The sequence below is a fragment of the Haplochromis burtoni genome, unplaced genomic scaffold (assembly GCF_018398535.1).
Source record: "Haplochromis burtoni strain Fernald_Lab_line unplaced genomic scaffold, NCSU_Asbu1 Contig_268, whole genome shotgun sequence".
NCBI classification, from domain to species: Eukaryota; Metazoa; Chordata; class Actinopteri; order Cichliformes; family Cichlidae; genus Haplochromis; species Haplochromis burtoni.
Genome location: NW_024582629.1, coordinates 70,118 through 88,406, shown reverse-complemented (window position 1 = coordinate 88,406; position 18,289 = coordinate 70,118). Strand labels below are relative to the sequence as shown.

Below are 18,289 nucleotides of genomic sequence, written 5' to 3'. Positions count from 1 at the left end.
TCATCATTTTAGGTGGGGGAACTTGCACAATCGGTGGCTGACTAAATACTTTTTTGCCCCACTGTAAAGAGATTAACCAAGTGCACAAGAACTGCAATCAGAGCTGTTTATGAACTGCAGAATTTACACTGTATGGGAGCGGAAGTGTTTGCTAAAGGACATTAATGTTTCTACCAACAATGGTAGCACACTTAATATAAGTGGCAGAACAGGAGTAGCTCAAGAAAAAAAAATTAAATACACCACATCCCAAAAAGTTGATTCTGTTCATCTGGATGTAGTGTTTTTGGTGGGAGAAACATTTTGTCACATATCTGAGGGACTTCTTCAGTCTCAGCTGACTGCAGGCTTCCCGACTTTATAAACAGTACATTTGCATAATGACTATAATTAGCACCGCTGACAAACAATGGGCTGTGAGATCAGTTCCTTGACCATTAATATGGAAATTGTCATGTTGATTGATCAAAAACCACCAATCAAAGACCAATGATCCAAGACCATGAGTACCATTCACAGAGTTGGGGAATGGCTGCAATCACACAATTATAAGATGGTGAAAGATGTACCCTTAGGCCCCCTCTTCTATTCAGAGATGGTCTTTCCCTTTTCATGTACATGGACTCCTTGAATCCTCAATCAAACCAGCATTCCTCCCTGTCCAGGATGTGTACATCCTCATCATTGAAAGAGTGTCCACTGGCCTGTAGGTGTAAATAGACTGCAGAGTCCTGACCTGGTGAGGTAGCTCTACTGTGTTGAGCAGAGATTGTTCGGTTTCCCTAATGTATAAATCACAGCAATCCTCCTGCTACTTAACAGCGTACACTACATTATTCTGTTTGTGTCGGGAGAACCGATCCTTGGGGTGGACCAATTTTTGGCGCCGCATGTTTTGAGGTTTAAAAGCCACAGAGACGCGGTGTTTAGAGAAAATGCGTCTCAGCTGTTCCTATACTCCTGACACATAAGGGATCACTAAGATTTTTTGCTTAGGCAGCAGTTAATCTCTCCTGGACTGCCTGAAGCATTCTTTAGGTGCCTTCCCAGCGTTTCTCCCACTGATCAGCTTTTTTGGGAACTCCTTAACTGGATTATAGAGCATGCATCAAGATATATTGCACATCATAAATCTAGCCTTAAATAAGATAAGGTAAACTTCAATGTTCAGTTATGCATTTTAACAGGTCAGTAATGCATCAACACTAATCCTGGCCAGTCTTCCCAGAATGACCATCTTATGATGAACCATGTCAACACGGCAGAACCATGGCAGACATTCTGCTGCCCTCTACTGTCCAAAGTGATACACATTGACTTGAAACACCAAACTTGAAGGACATGTTATAAATCATACCAGCACACAAACAGAGTGAAATGTACAGAAACACAAGCATATGCTGCATAATTAATTCACAAAAGCGACAGCATATTTGTGTGGGTCACAGTGCCAGCCTTCCATGCCCCATGCTCAGATCACCAGGCACTTTACAAACTACATGACCTCTAAATACCCTTGTTTTTACGGTTTGTGTGATTGAGTGGCAGCCTAGCATAAAATAAGCTTCAAATTACCATTAAAAATATATATAAGTTACAAGTGTTAGAACCACAGAATGCTAGTGTGATGAGTTTGAGAAACTCAGAGTAAAACCAAAGAGGCTCAACCAAAGAAACCAGCTGCATTCAAGAAGAAGGCTGCAGGTATCAACACAAAGCTGTTCGGCTCAATTAGAGCTATGTGCTTTTTTATAACGCAGATGTTGGTTTGGTCTTATAACAGTCACATGTAGATTTGAGCACAGCTGTTAAAAAGGAAAAAAAGAGAGTACAGAAACCTTTGATTACAAGAAAAAACAATCCCTCAGTGACGACTGATAGTAGCTCATCAAATAACCTCATATAACGCCATATCGAGACGATTGCTGGCGCCAAGGTCAGTTTTTATACTGAACTCTGAAAGATGGTTTCGTTTTATGTGTTATATGATAAGATAAACTTTACTGATTCCATCTCATCTTTGCATGTGAAGGTGGACCAAAACAGCTGTGGAAAAACACTACAGTACAACAAAGAACACAAGCAGGCTGGGGATTTAAATAGACACATGATATAAAAAGGGAGATGGGAAACGTCAGGGTATGACACACAGCTGAAATCAATCAATGATAATGAGACAGAGGATGTCCAACTAAATACTAGACACAAAGACAAAGGCTAGACAACACCAGTGACGCCAAAGATCATGATGCCTGTGAAGGCTGCTGTTATTGTTTTATTTCTTTAATCAGATACTTGAGTTGCTGTCTTTGCAGGTTCTTATGTGATGTTTCATTTTTTATTTCAGGCCACTGGAGTATGAACTCAATCAACACTTAGGATGGATACACCTTGACGCTACCTTTGATCACTTTTATTGGGTACAGTCTCACTGTGAGTCATATATTGGAGATTATAATAGCAAGAATTCTAGTTTCATTTTTAAAACAAAGGCAGCCTTTGCTCCGAGACAGACAGCTGAACAAACCTCCAGACTTCCAATAAGACAGACCTGACAGTGCTGCAGTCATGGGTGAGTGGGGCTTCATCGGTGGATTCTTCGATATCCTCCACACCGAGTCGCCGATGCTGGGTCGTTTCTGGCTCGTCCTCATGCTGGTGTTTAGGATAGTGATCCTGGGAACTGTGGCCAGTGACATGTTTGAGGACGAGCAGGAGGAATTTACCTGTAACACCCTCCAGCCAGGATGTAAGCAGGTGTGTTATGACGAAGCTTTCCCCATCTCCCAGTACAGATTCTGGGTGTTTCATATAGTCCTCATCGCTACACCTTCTCTGCTTTACCTCGTGTACGCCACACACCAGCATAACAAGAGTGCCAACCCCTCTCCATCGAAGAAAAGGAGCAACAGGGAGAACAGAGAAGAAAAAGCTTTAAGGACACTCTACATTATCACTCTGATCTCCCGAATAGTGGCAGAAATTGGCTTCTTATTTGTCCAGTGGTATCTCTACGGCTTCAAGGTGGAGGCCCAGTTCCCATGTGACCGATTTCCCTGCCCCTACACGGTGGACTGCTTCACCTCCCGACCTGCAGAGAAAACAGTCTTCCTCCTCTTCTACTTTGCTGTAGGGGTGATATCAGCATTTTCCAGCGTTGTGGAGCTTCTCTATAGCTCTGGGAAGTGGTTTTGCTCAAATCAGAAGAAATTGGATCTGTATGACCAATGTGACTGCGAGAACCTCCACAACCTAAAGCAAGAGGAGACAGAGGAGAAAGCAGCAGTAAAGATGAGGTCAGAAAGCACAGCCAGCAGTGCGAGAGCAAAGAAGGGATCAGTGAGAAGCAGCTACAGTCGAAAGGTCTACAGCAGTGGTCACAAGTACAAAAATCCACCAGGAAAATATGTGAGCGCCTCGAGGCTTACATTGTGAGAGGACTGACTGCAATCACAGCAAGTGTGATTCAGAGTCTTTTCTATTTTAAACCTGTGACTACATCTCTAACTCCATTTCATTTGAAATGATTTCACTGCTGATGTGTTAAACAGTATTTACAGTGGGACACTTTACAAGGATTGTTTGGAAAATGAGCAAAGAAAACACTGATGATAAGAAGGATGCGTGCAAGACGTTGTTGTTTAAATGATTAAAGGCTGTAAACAGTTCAGGAAGGAAACGTTTTCTGGACTACGCTTGATAAACTTGTTTAATGCTGATTGTTTTGTTCGTAACTGTGTCCCTTTTGTAGCTGCCAGAGTCAGAAACTCTAACTCAGCAGAGGATTCAGGTTGTACTGATAGGAAAAATAAGCACGGCAGCCTTTCAGACAAAATTAATATTATTCTTGTAGTTCCTGGTGAGCCACACTGACTGAATTTTCTTGTACTGGGTTTCAATTCTTTCTTATTTTGCAGTATATCTGATGATGGCCATCATTGTTTTGGGCCAGAATTTTGTGGCAATCAACAACCTGAATCAGATTATGACCTCACTGGTGCATTGGTCGCTTTAGGTACCCGTCCATTTAAAGGTAGATTGGAGGTTCATCCAGCTTGGGCGTTAACTGACTTCATATTCCAGTTGCCTGGAATCAAAAATTAAACACTGCATTAGAACACGTAGAGATATCAATTCTATGATATCACTAAAGTAATAAAACATTAACAGCAGCGTATAATAAATACCTGCTTCTTTATCTTTCAGTTAACAAATTGTAAGAAACAGTTATAGGCTAACACTGTATACACTGTGTATACTGATGCAGGTTTCTCTCCATTTTAGGATTTATAAATACCTGCTGCAGTATTCTCCTGTACTAGGTGTTGCCACTCAGGAGAAGTCAAAATTTCTCAAACTATTGTAGCATATTGTAGCATATCCTCTGTATAATCTGTGAATACCTAAGTTTCTGTACTGACTGATTAAAACGCCTGTAAAAACCAACAATGCTACCCTTCTGTCTCCAACCCAGCTGCAGCAGCAGCAATACAATGCACCAGGTTTCAACACCGGCAAGTGGCAGAAATGGCGGCTAGCGACAGCGGACGTGACTTTGTCGTATGGTATGGTCCTCATGATCCTGTAAAAGTTATTAAAAAGGAGAGGACACATGCTACCTTTTGCCTGGTTAGCCTTGCCAGAGTCTTTGCTTCCTTTGTTACTTAATTCATCCACATGGTTTCTATTACTTTTGTTAACCATTTTTATGAATTAGCTCAGGTTAGCTTAGCATATTTTACAAGCATAACACACAACAACATTTGAAACAAAAGAAATTAATCAGGGATATTTTCTGTGCTTCTGGACACATTACTGACCTGAGAAAAATCAGAAATAATGAGCAGAAGAAACATGCCGATGTTAGCCTGATCAGTCTTGCTAGGATAGCGATCTCATGACACCAACGGAAACAAGGCAGACCTATAGTAGGCATTCTGCTGCCCTCTGCTGTCCATAGTGGTACACACTGACTTGAAACACCAAACTTGTACGGCTTTATAAATCATACCAGCATGCAAACAGAGTGAAATGCACAGAAACACATGTATATACTGTATAATGAATTCACAAATGGACTGTGCCAGCCCTCCTGCTCTTCACCTCGTTCAGGTCAACAGGCGCTTTATAAAATACATGCCCTCTAAAGGTGGTGTTCATAAAGTTTGTGTAACTGAATGGCAAACAATTTAGTATTTGTCATGTCCTCTGCTGACAGTATGGTTAATTTTAACTTTTGTTGGAAACTAACTATAAATCAGTGTTCTGCACTTGGACAATTCGGCCGCTAAAGCTGCAGATATCTTGCACTACTTCCAGCCACTTCGCCTACCATGTTTTCTCAACTGTGGAAAACCTGCTTAAGAATAACTGTAACGATTGTAAATATTTTGCTTCTGGGTAATATTCATGTTGTATGTAGAGGGAGGAGCAGCCAACATTCGATGCGCTGGGTGTCATGACGACACAGCACCCAGAAATATCTACATGTAAGTAATGTTTTATTATCAAGGAGTATCTGGAGAATGTTGTGACTGTATTAAGGATGTAATGTAGAGGATGAGAGAGGATTAGCAAGAAGCAAGGGAGGGAAGCTATGAAGAGGATGAAGAGCGGAAACGTTGTTAGTCTAGATGACATACTTGTGTAGAGAGGGGAATGGAGTTTTAAACAGGTTTGGACACGTGAGAGGACGACTGAGGAACAGAGAAGGTTGATTGTTTTTCCCTGATTGGTTATACCTCAAAAGTAGATGATATATAACTTAAAAGGGTTTTTTTTTTCAATTAACTACTACTTAAGTACTCAGTAATTAAGTTCTGATCAAATTTAGACAAATGCCATATCCAGGGTCACAAAATAAATATTTTTAATCTAACAACTTAAAACCAAAAACAAAAAATGAGTTTTGATTCTGTTTCTTGTTGACTAAATTAAGAAACTACATGTATAATTTTTATATTTAACAAAACATGTTATGCTGTGATCAGGAAACATGTTGGTACAACTTTAAAGATATTCTTCCGTCCAGTAAAAGAAACTTTTTTTTTAAATACTAATCAAGATTTTGTCTTTCTTAAATAAACAAATACAAAAAGAAAATCTATGCTCAACCTGTTTTGTCTTGGCAGAACAGACATCTCTAAATCATAGGTGAGTAGTTCAACCAGTCGGTATAAGACACATTTTCAAATCCTACATTTTAGACAACACTGCATCGGTAGACTCCACACTATCAGCTTGTTAGTTTCTTACAATTTCTTTGAGCTGATGTGTTAACTAAAGGCAACAGAAATTGAGAATTATTGTAGGCTTTTAGTTTAAGCCCACAGGACTCAGTCAGCACCTAAGACGCAAATATCCTGAGCCCACTTTTGACCAGATTTGGTTTCACTTTGAGTGAAAGTCATGGATTGGAGATTATGATAACAAGCATTCTAGTTTCATTCTTAAAACAAAGGTGGCGAATCTGAGACGGATCGGAGAACAAACCTCTGGACCTGACAGTGCTGCAGTCATGGGTGAGTGGGGCTTCATCGGTGGATTCTTCGATGCCCTCCAGACACACTCGCCGATGCTGGGTCGTTTCTGGCTCGTCCTCATGCTGGTGTTTAGGATAGTGATCCTGGAAACCGTGGCCAGTGACATGTTTGAGGACGAGCAGGAGGAATTTACCTGTAACACCCTCCAGCCAGGATGTAAGCAGGTGTGTTACGACGAAGCTTTCCCCATCTCCCAGTACAGATTCTGGGTGTTTCATATAGTCCTCATCGCTACACCTTCTCTGCTTTACCTCATATATGCAACACATCAGCATCACAAGAGAGCCAACCGCTCCTCGTCGAGGAAAAAGACCAGCAGGGAGAACAGAGAAGAAAAAACTTTAAGGGCACTCTACATTATCACTCTGATCTTCCGCATAATGGCAGAAATTGGCTTTTTATTTGTCCAGTGGCGCCTCTACGGCTTCAAGGTGGAGGCCCATTTTCCATGTAGTCGTTCTCCCTGCCCCCTAACAGTGGAGTGCTTCACTTCTCGACCTGCAGAGAAAACAATCTTCCTCCTCTTCTACTTTGCTGTAGGGGTAGTATCAGCATTTTCCAGCATTGTGGAGCTTCTCTACAGCTCTAGGAAGTGGTTTTGCTCAAATCAAAAGCACTTAGAACTAGATGACCACTGTGACTGCGAGAACCTCCTCAACCACAAGCCAGAGAAGACAGAGGAGAAACCAGGAGAAAAGACAAGCAGTGCGCAAGTGAAGAAGGAATCAGTGACAAGCACCTCCAGTCGAAAGGCCTCCAACACTGGGAACAGGACCAAGAGTCCAAGAGGAAAATATGTGAGTGGCTCGAGGCTTACAGTGTGAGAGGACTCTGAATCACATATGCTGCTATCACTGCATCCTCTCTTTCTATTATAAATTTGTGACACATTTCTAATTCCTTCGTGCTGCTTCACTTAAAATTGAAATGATGAATAATTTCACAGTTAAGGAGTTTTTCCATGGAACATATCACAAGGAAATGCTTAAGATCAGGAAATGAGCAAATGCAACAAAATGATAAGACGAATGCGATGCATTGTTGACTTGTTGACACTGTTCTGGTAAATGATAAAATGCTGTAAACAGTTCAAGGAGGAAACATTTTCTGGATTACACTTGATAAACTTGTTTAACGCTGTTTTTTTGGACCTATTGCCCTTTTGTAGCTGGACAGAGGCAGGAACTCTAACTCAGTTTTCTGGCTTTGTATCTTCTCTGGCAAGTTAGCTGCTAACAGAGAGATAGCTTATTTTTTAATGAATGACTTCAGACTAGCTTAACACATTTTCCAAAATAACAAATAAAAAACATCTTAAAGAGAAGAAATTAATCAGGGGCGCTGCAACTGTACACATAGCTTTACACTTTACAGGAGCAGGAGTGTTTGCTAGTGGTACCCACACCTGTAGTTCAAGTAAAAAAGTGAAATCCATTACACATCTGTGTGAAATAATATTGGGTAAATTTCAGAGGTCATTTAAGCATATTTATTTGCTTCTGGACACATTCCTGACCTGTAAAATCGGACACATAATATAATAGTGGAATACACTGACTTGAAACACCAAACATGCAGGACTTGAGACACTCAAACCACCTACACTTAATTAGTATGAAATGTAATTTTTTTTTAAATGCATATATAACAAAAATAATTTAATAAAGTAATTACATATTTGTGTGTGTCACACTGACAGGGATTCTGCCAGCCCTTCACCATGCTCAGGTCAGCAGGAACTTTATAAACTACATGTCCGTGAAGGTTCTCAGTCATCCAGGTCATCATAGTCTAAGGAGCCTAGAAAGAAAAGTGCCTGGACTTCTTTTATGTTGCTTGAAGACATTTCACCTCTTATCCTGTCATGGTCCTGGGTCAAGCGACCCAGTATTTGAGTTTCATGTATCTTTTGTATTCATTTACACCTAGCTTAGTTCACCTAGTTAATTTCTAGATTGCAGTTTAGTTTTGTTCCTTAGTTGTTTATGTCATCTCCCCCTGTACTAAGTCTCCCTGGTTCATGCGTCATGTCTGCGTGGTTATGTTTAGTTCTTGTCATGTCTAATCTCCATGTTTCCCGTTTTACTTTGAAAGTCTGTATTCATTGTCAGCGTATTGAGTTTCACTTCTCCTGTCCTGTCGTTAGGTTCATGTGCGTCAGCTGTGCTCCCATGTGTGGCCACTTCCCCTGATCATCCCTGATGTGTATTTAGTCTCTGTGTTTCATGCAGTCTGTGTCGCGTCGTCTGTGTTCCCACCCTCCATGTTGTCACAGCCAGTCTTAGTATTCATAGTTATGGTTTCCTGTGTCTTCATAGTTTTTCCTAGTTTTACTTTCCCAGTTTAGTCATAGTTTAGTTTGTCACTGCGTTTCTGCCTTGTCTGCACTCCTTGTCATCAGCCACCATAAAGGCTTGCTTTCAGTTAAGTTTACTCCAGTCTACTCTCGTGTGTTCGCACCTGGGTCCACCACACACACCACCGCACGGTCTGCCTCCTCAGATCATGACATATCCGAGAAGCTTCTTCAGTTCTAGGGTCAAATGGTGGAGAGTCCCAGATTTAAGCCCTGTGGGAGTGTCCCCCCAAAGGGACATGGAGCCCCTAATGATCCTCTACCTAATCACATGAGCCAAGGTGTGAAAATGGGTGTAGGTCACAATCATCCAAGATTTCGGGTGAACTCATTGTGGAACCTAACCCCTTCCCAAGGCGTCTGGGAAGGGATCTCAATACTCTATTACCGATGGCAGACAGTTGGTGTCATAAACCCCCGCCCCTGTTCAAAAAGGGGCGTTCACAGTAGACATAGATGGCTTCTTTCACTCCTCTTTCAAACAATCTGTCTTCTCTGTCCAAAATCTTTTTGACAGAGAGGCCAGACGCCTTAACGCCCACTCACATCCTGGGCCTTCTGACCTCAGGAAATCACATGATAGGGGCTAGGTTCCACAATGAGTTCACCCGAAGTCTTGGCTGACTGTGACCTAAACCCTTTTTCACACCTTGGCTCATGTGATTAAGTAGAGGATCATTAGAGGCTCCATGTCCCTTTGGGGGGACACTCCCACAGGGCTTAAATCTGGGACTCTCCACCATTTGACTTTAGAACTGAAGAAGCTTCTTGGATGAGAGGTGAAACGTCTTCAAGCAACTTATAGAAGTCCAGATGCTTTTCTTTTCAAGATTTGCCAGTTTTGTAGGTATATTAAACTGACTTTAATAAATATACACTTATTCATTTGTTGTACTTCTTAGACCATTTTGATGGAGACAGTTATTAACCTCTGTGTGGCAGGCAAGGTAGAACCTACACACAGGACTTGGAGACAGGGGAATAAACTAAAGGAGACAGCTTCATTTGCTGTAACAAGAAACTGTAAAACAAAAAATACAAAAATGCAGGCCAGGAGGAAACCAGGAAACTGTAAAACTCGGAACTTGAAACTAGGGATAAACAAAGGAAACACGGCAAATTGGGATGATGTGACAACAAGCAGAGGTAGACTGAGTAGAGTTAGAATTTCGTTCAGGATAACGAGAGGATGGGCAACAGAAGGGAACACAGCTAGAACTAATGCAAACTAAAGAGACAGAGAAAGGAACACTGAACAAGACACACACGAGATGAGGTACTGTCAAAATAAAACAGGAAGTGACACACACTGAGTCAAAGACAATGAAATGTGAATTTGGCACTGAGACCAGGGTGGACAAGCGTAAACAAACACTGGGACAAGACTGACTAAATACAGAGGCGAGCATGAGGGACACAGGGAAGGAAACCAAGATACAAGAGAACATCACACTGCGCTTTGTGGTCAAGATGACAGAAGAGAAGCTGAGGGAGGCTGAGGCCGCCGGCCTCCATAAAGTCTTCAAGCTTCAGAGCTCCCTCACCTGCAACTCTGTGGTAACGATTGCCACTTATTTGCACACACTCACAGCAGGATGAATAAAGTCTTTGGGTGCTTTTCTGTGAAATCCCAAGAATTTATTTACATATTTACAAACCATGTGAAACATCAACATTTTTCCATTTGTTTTTCAAGTTCTATTTAGCCATGTGGGCAGCCAGAAAAAGTACGAGTCTGTGCAGGATATCCTCAAAAATTTCTTTGATTTACAGATGAAGTAATTTGTGCTGAGAGGACAGGTTGGCAGGCGTCCTGGGAGCAGAGAGTGCCGAGGTTTAAGTGGTTTTTATGTTTGTTTTTTCTCCATATCCAGTCATAAGTGCGTCTTGTTATTCACATATGAAAGTACAACTGTAGTGTCCCTGTAGCACAGTCATATAAATATTGCTACATATGTTTTGCAAATTTTAGTTTGCATACTTTCAACAACATGATAGAAACTGCAGAGTCCTGCACTGGTATGCTACTGGACTGTGGGAAACCAGGTGCTTAGTCTTGCACGGTTATTAGAGCATATCACAGCACTCAAAAGCATTGACTGTCATAAATAAGTTATGACGTCAGTAAAATAACAAATTGCAATTTAGATTTTTGTTAAAGTTCACAAAGAAACACATTGCTTATGTGCAGCAACATTAAAGATGGGCAAGCAGACCATTCTTCACTTCAAAACTGCTACCAAGAATTATAAATTATGTGTTTTGTTTGATGAATTTTAAGAGAAGATAAAGGTTATGTTACAATACACACAACCTATAAGAAGATGGCTTAGATAATTGGAAAGACTCAGTAAGTTAAAACTAACTAAAATAAAGGGACTCTGTTCTATAATCCACTTGTTAGTGTTTCGCCTTTACCTGTAAATATTTTTTGGCTGGTCATGTTATACCTTTAAAAAACACAATTTTGACTTGCTTACATTAATTATATGGTTTATTTGAAGTTGTGTTGCTATTACTGTGTTACTATTGTGTCCTGTTTCATGTCACTTGCCACATATTTTGCCTCCAAAATCAGAGCTCTGTAGAAATATTTAAATATTTACGTAGGGGGAAACAAGTAATATTTTGTTGTAACTTCAGCAGACAGCACAGCTCGAGTTTCATACCATTAACATGTTTGTTTTAAACCTTAAACTTCTTTTAAAAGCTTGTCAATGCAAAACTACTGGAACATTTCTATAGCTAACAAAGCCTAAACTGAAAACCAATGAGCTCTTTTGATTTTGGTGATAGCTGACTAAATGAAGAGGAAAAACATTCCCAATTTTTTCTTTTTACATGCAGCCTCTCATGCGGTTACCAGGGAAACTGGTGGACCAACTTAAAAGAGATATTTCCTGCCATTTAGGAAATGCTCATCAAGAGTTTGCCTTTCTTGGATAAACACCTTCTGTCTGGGGCTGGATGGACACTGATTAGGACGTAGCAGGAATTTCCTGACAACTGTTGCCGCCCTTTCAATCATAAGTGCCAGCCAGCCTTAGGAACATGGCACTTTGGAGAGAGCTAAGGGTGAGTACACTATAAGATCGTGTGGGCATGAGAATTGACCATTTTGTATCTGGTTTATCTGAGCTTATACATGGTAGGAGAATTTTAAGGCTTTTTAAGGGGTGTAGGTCATTCATTTGTCTAGATACTGCAAATTAAATCCTAAATCAAATGTGTGCTCGACCTTTTTTATTATGGCAGCACATGTGTCTCTGACTGAGCAGTTCAACCAGCCTGTATATGTCAATGAGAGTCAGCCTTTAGTAATCAAAATCATTTACAAATCCTGTATTCTGCAAAACTGCATTATTATACTCTACAATTTAAGTTTGTCAGCTTCCTAGAAGTTCTTTGAAATATTACGCTAACTGAAAGCAAAAGAAATATAGAGATTTATTGTAGACTGGTGATATTGTTTGATTCCTTTAGTGATGTCCTTGAATTACTGTCTTTGCAGGAATATGAACTCAATCAACCTAAAGTGCAAAAACTATGAACCCACTTCTTTTGATCACTTTTATTGGCTTTAGTTTCACTGTGAGTCATATATGGGAGATTATAACAAGAATTTTAGTTTAGTGTTTTTAAACAAAGGCAGCGTTTGCTCTGAGACAGACAGGTGAACAAGCCTCCAGACTTAAAAGAAGCCAGACCTGACAGTGCCGCAGTCATGGGTGAGTGGGGCTTCATCGGTGGATTCTTCGATGCCCTCCAGACACACTCGCCGATGCTGGGCCGTTTCTGGCTCTTCCTCATGCTGGTGTTTAGGATAGTGATCCTGGGAACTGTGGCCAGTGACATGTTTGAGGACGAGCAGGAGGAATTTATCTGTAACACCCTCCAGCCAGGATGTAAGCAGGTGTGTTATGATGAGGCTTTCCCCATCTCCCAGTACAGATTCTGGGTGTTTCATATAGTCCTCATTGCTACACCTTCTCTGCTTTTCCTCGTGTACGCCACACACCAGCATAAAAAGAGTGCTAATCCCCCCCCATCGAGTAAAAGGTGGAGCAGCGAGAACAGAGAAGAAAAAGCTTTAAGGAGGCTTTACATTATCACTGTGATCTTCCGCTTGGTGGCAGAAATTGTCTTTCTATTTACCCAGTGGTATCTCTACGGCTTTGAGGTAAAAGCCTATTTTGAATGTAGTCGTTCTCCCTGCCCCCTGACAGTGAAGTGCTACACCTCCCGGCCTGCAGAGAAGACAATCTTTCTCTTCTTCTACTTTATTGTAGGGGTGATATCAGCATTTTCCAGCTTTTTTGAGCTTCTTTACAGCTCTCGAAAGTGGTTTTGCTCAAACGACGAGGACAAAATCTACTACTGTGACTGCGAGAACCTCCACAACCTCGAGAAAGAGGAGACACAGGAGAAATCGGGAGGAAATACGTTGTCAGAGAGAACAGCCAGCAGTGTGAAAGTGAAGAAGGGATCAGTGAGAAGCAGCTCCGGTCGAAAGGTCTATTGCAAGTGCAAGAGTCCAAGAGGAAAATATGTGAGAAGGAAGATGCTTATGGTGTGAGATGACTCTGCAGTAGCACATGCTGCAATCAAAGCATCCTCTATTTTCTATTTTAAACTCACAGCAACATTTCTAATTCCATTTCACTTGAAAGAATTTCCCTTTTTAGGAGTTTTTACACACTTCAAAAAAAATGCATGGAAGCTAACCCATCAAATTTCAGGAAATGAGTAAAGACAACACAGATGATAAGAAGGACAAGAAGGATGCGTGTGAGACATTGTTGACTTGTTCGTTCTGGTGACTGATTAAAGGCTTAAAGGAGAACTTTCTGGAATTCACTTGATAACACTTGTTAAGACTGATTGCATTTTGTGTTTGTGTTGTTCCCACTTTAAAGGACAAATCCGCCCTGAGGCAGCGTGTGAAGATTAATTTATTTAAGCAGATCTGGAAAGTGAAGTAAGGCTTTGTAAATGGAGGCATCTGTCTCTATCCAATCTGTAATGTTGGAATTATTTCAAGGTAGAGTGACCAAATTCCCAGCAAAGTAAATGTGAAGACAAAGTGAGATGCTGGGAAGCAGTCTGAAATTTTTGTGTCTACTTTAAAAATACAAATACACCAAATTCTGCACGTTATCAGATTGTAGGATGTACATGCAAACTCTGTTACTCGGAATATATCGCTGCTTCATTTCATTCAAGGTAGTTTCCATCGTATTCACCAAAATCTGCAAAGCTTTTACTCGACTTGAAGCCACTTGTGAGTATATCATTAGGCGCGTTAACCTTCTGACTATCAGAAAAAAACTTCCCTTCTGTTTCAAATGCCAGACTTCAGAAAAGTGCACAGCCAGCAGTACTAGTCAAAATGTGTGGCATTGTCTCAAGATGTAGGGGAGGGGTACAAGGAATAAAGTCGCACATAAAGAGGGACGTCTGGTCACCCTGTTTTTCAGGGTTTTTTCACTGTGTTTTTGAGTTTCTGACAGAGATTTAAGAGTTTCTATAACTGTCAGGGGGCTGGGTCTCCATTTTCACTTCTGTTGTATTTTTGAGTTCTTATGTTATATTGAAATTGTGTTAAGTTCTATTATTATTATTAGTTTATCTGAGATGAATTTTAGTTAATATTTCCATACCCCTTGGTTTATATATCATGTTTCCTGTCTAGTCTGTCATGTGTTTCATCTTTATGTGTCCACATTGTAAAGTTTGTGTGTCATGTCTATGTTCCATTATGTTTCCTGTTTTATTTTGAAAGTCTTGTGTTTCCGTGTTCAGCGTGTTTAGTTTTGCTTCCCCTGTGGCATCATGCTTAATTGTGTCAGGTGTGTTTCCCCAGGTGTTTCCACTTCCCTCATTATCCTTCTGTGTATTTTAGTCCTTTGTCTTCCTCTGTTCAGGGTCCGTTCTGTCAGAGTAGCTGGTGTGTTTGTGAAGCAGACCCAAATGCAGACACGGGAGACATGAACTGAGGTTTAAACACAAAGCGAACCTTTATTACAGCTGATACACAAAACAGAAAAAACAAGGCGAGGGGAAACTAAGATTAACTATGAAAACAATGAAAAGAACTTTCAAAATAAAACAGGAAACATAATTGAATGTAGACATGACACACGAGCTAAAAGTAAAACTTAGCATCAGCACTTTACTTAGCAGATCACAGACTGAGGTTATTCACTCGGCTCATTACTCATTACTTACAGTTAGTCACAAATTAGTCTCTACTCACTGATTATTTTTGTTTGCTGATCAGCTTTTCAGATAACTATGCAGTACATGACTGTGATACAGTAATTGTGTTTTTGTTCAAAGCAAATAAAATCTGCTTTCATCAAGTCATAGCTAACTTATTTAATAAAATAAAAATATAATTACATCACGGTTTCCAACTCTTGTGATGGAGCTTGTAACTTTCAGTTTGTTTGTTTTGTTTAGTTTTTCAAATGTGTGTTTGTTTGCTTTTTTTAATGAATGGACAGTCGATATGACTGTAATTGAATTAAATCAGGTTATTAAAGCCATATTGCGATATTATTGTGAGGTACGCCTGTCATGGTCGCCTGGTATGTCTTTATTTGGGGTTCATAACTTGTGACTAATGGTTTTATCAATGGTTAATGTAAGATTTGCTGACATTCTACGGGGCCAACTCACTCCACCCAGTGTGGGTTGACTGGAAGTGAAAAATCCACACACTTCCTTTCTAGAAAAAAAAGCCTTAGAGGACAAACTCAATTTAGTATAAGGAATGCATTACTCGCATTCATATCTGCACTGCCTTTTCCCAGTCGATTAACCTTTTTTTTTTAAAATTCATCTTCATTTGTAATCATCTGCTAACCAAAACCATGGTTAAAATGTCCAAACCTTCAATAGAGGGTACAGTCTACAAAAGTGGTGTTACATTTCTTAAAGGATGACTTCACATCACTCTAACTCCTATTTAAAAATGCTACAGCATCCTTATACAACAAAGATCTCAAGTGGAGTTTAACGAATTGAATTTCTCCTTTTGAAGTGGAGTATTTAGCCTCGACGGCTGGGAAACTTTCAGAGGCGCACACCAGCAGCAGGCAGCTGGACTGGTTGCTCAGCTTTTATATTTGTGTCTCCGACACGGTCGTGAGCGAATGAATAGACTCTTTGTGAGTTCAACGGTGTTTTCTTTTATTGATGTCACAACACATTTCACTATTAATAATCAGACACAGCAGCTTTTCTCCCGGCGCCCTTTTTCAAAGGATATCGTAGTGTACCGTCAATAAGTTGCTCTAGTGCCGGCACACCACACACCACGAGACAGCATGCGCGCGGTTTCTGTTTGTGGCCGAGGATCATGGGGGATGAATGTAATCATGTCATAAGAAACAAGCTCTGTGGCATTTTTCAGAGTCGTTGCTGCGCAAGTTTGGACACGAACCTGTTGTTTTTGTTCATGAGTTTATCGCGCTGAATTTCATTCAGTGTGCAGTCAAAAAAATTGTTATGTAAAGCCTTAACCCTGTAATGCCAAGAGTATCATATTTGATACATGAGTTTTTGTGAGTGTTCGAGACCTCTGCATCATCACTGTGGATTTTCTTTCCTCCTGAAAAACCTAAATAAATTGCACAATACATTTTAAAGCAATAAATTGGAAAAAAAAAAGATTTATTAGTTCATTTCTTTTTTATTTCATTTGAAAGAAGGTTAAAAAAATTGTACATTTCTGGCAGTTATTTCATGGTTCAGACTTTAACGGTTTAAAAACGTTACCCTTTGCGATCATCTGATCTCAAAACTGCTGTTGCTAGGTGTTTTTTTCAGTTTGCCTGTCTCATTTTAGTGTCTTTGTTGTAGCTCCAACACTGACTCTGACCTAAATACTTGTGTCACATGCACAGGTGGTGTAAAATATTCTAATCAAAGCAGTCTCATTTGATCACCACTCAGCTGCACAACATGAATATTAAAGCCCCCCTCTGCTCAGGAACTTGTTTTGCTTGCTGTTACCTCACTTGGATGTTTGACCTTGACGGTACGGGCAGTGTATGTGTAAAAGCTATTTCTCTCATGTTCTTTTGAATGACAGAGATGGTTTCCCTCTGCTCACCTCACATTTCTGGCAAGCAGGTGTTTTCCTGCCAGGATTAGTGACAAAACTGGTTTGGGACACCAGTTGTATAACAAAAACTTCCAGAAACTCCAGACAGTGAATTTTTGTGCCCTGCAGTGTAACCACTGTTGCATAATTATAAGTTGCGTAATAATGATATAACTTACCCTTCACTGATTGGCCCTTTTAATAGGTACACATGTCACAACTCGGTGAGTTTAGCCATGTTGACGTGATCAAGTCCATCAGAATGAGGAAGAAAGGTGATTTAAGGTTCTCTGAACACGGCACGTTGGTGCTGGATGGGCTGGTCTGATTATTTCAGACTGGGATTTTCCCACACGCCGACAAAAAATAAAAATCCAGTGAGCAGTTCCTGATGGCAGAGGTCAGATTGCCAGACTGCTTCGAGCTGATGGAAAGTTTACAGATAACTCAAAGAACCACTCGTTATAACTAAGGAATGCAGAAGAGCATCTCTGAACAACACAACGTTGAAGCGGATGGGCTACATCAGTAGAAAACCACACCTGGTGCCACTCCTGCTGGCTAAGACTTTCAAACCGAGGGTACTGCTGACACAGGCTCATCCGAATCGGCCAACAGGCCACTGGAAAAAAAGTTTCAATCATAAACACAAAAGCGTGGATCCTTGCATCAACACTTCAGCCTGCTGCTAGTGGCCGAATGGTGCAGATGATCATTTAAACACTACAGCATACCTGGGAGTTGTTGCTAACCATGACCGTGCCTTAATAATGACCACAGTGATTACATCTTCTGTTGGGTACACACTGATGTTCCACGTAACACGCCTCAAATCATCTTAGATCAACTTCAGGTTGTGGTGGAAGTATCTGAGGAGCATATGTACATTTTTTGGACTACAGTCTGCTAAAGAAGTCAATATACACCATAGTTTAAAATAATATACCACAAAAGAATTTGCTGAAAAGAAATTTTGCACTAAAGCAAAAATGATGACCTTGATTATTCTGTCAAGTTCGTCTTGTCAACAGTAGGGGGCAGCAGTGGAACACTAAATCCCACACTTATGCCACTCATCTTCTGTAAGATGACTTAATTTGCAGCCACATTATCCCAGTGACACCCAGTGACAGTATCTTTTACACTGCAGGGTTTATTCATGCATATCAATCCTTTTAGGCCTCGCTTCTTTTCTTCACGAACAGTTCAGACTGAAACTGTGCAATATCTTACTTGCTTTAAAGCTTTGTCATTTGGGGTAAATTGAATGAACTGGTTCTG

At 40.5% G+C, this 18,289-nt stretch overlaps 3 protein-coding genes across 3 annotated transcripts; all 3 read left to right on the top strand.

Annotated features, from left to right (window-relative positions):
* The first annotated feature begins 2,257 nt into the window (after positions 1–2,257).
* On the top strand, positions 2,258–5,428 carry LOC102294309 (gap junction delta-3 protein). The gene has a single exon (XM_042227574.1). It carries the CDS (start codon positions 2,569–2,571, stop codon positions 3,433–3,435), a length of 867 nt encoding a protein of 288 aa, XP_042083508.1. The 5' UTR covers positions 2,258–2,568; the 3' UTR covers positions 3,436–5,428.
* Positions 5,429–5,444: 16 nt separating this feature from the next.
* LOC102294614 (gap junction delta-3 protein-like) lies at positions 5,445–8,517 on the top strand. The gene is made up of 3 exons (XM_042227573.1): positions 5,445–6,153; positions 6,461–7,339; positions 8,242–8,517. The coding sequence occupies exons 2-3, from the start codon at positions 6,518–6,520 to the stop codon at positions 8,287–8,289; spliced, it is 870 nt and encodes a 289-aa protein (XP_042083507.1). The 5' UTR covers positions 5,445–6,153; positions 6,461–6,517; the 3' UTR covers positions 8,290–8,517.
* A 1,173-nt stretch (positions 8,518–9,690) lies between these two features.
* LOC102294900 (gap junction delta-3 protein-like) lies at positions 9,691–18,067 on the top strand. Its single transcript, XM_005939579.3, has 2 exons — positions 9,691–11,973; positions 12,410–18,067. Exon 2 carries the CDS (start codon positions 12,623–12,625, stop codon positions 13,472–13,474), a length of 852 nt encoding a protein of 283 aa, XP_005939641.1. The 5' UTR covers positions 9,691–11,973; positions 12,410–12,622; the 3' UTR covers positions 13,475–18,067.
* The last annotated feature ends 222 nt before the right edge of the window (positions 18,068–18,289 follow it).

What these genes read in the sequence shown, in the direction of transcription:
- LOC102294309 (XM_042227574.1), top strand. Translation starts at nt 2,569, where the DNA reads ATGGGTGAGTGGGGCTTCATCGGTGGATTCTTCGATATCCTCCACACC.
- LOC102294900 (XM_005939579.3), top strand. Translation starts at nt 12,623, where the DNA reads ATGGGTGAGTGGGGCTTCATCGGTGGATTCTTCGATGCCCTCCAGACA.
- LOC102294614 (XM_042227573.1), top strand. Translation starts at nt 6,518, where the DNA reads ATGGGTGAGTGGGGCTTCATCGGTGGATTCTTCGATGCCCTCCAGACA. An exon ending in AGAGTCCAAGAGGAAAATAT is followed by an intron (nt 7,340 to 8,241) that starts GTGAGTGGCTCG and finishes TCACACTGACAG; the next exon opens with GGATTCTGCCAGCCCTTCAC.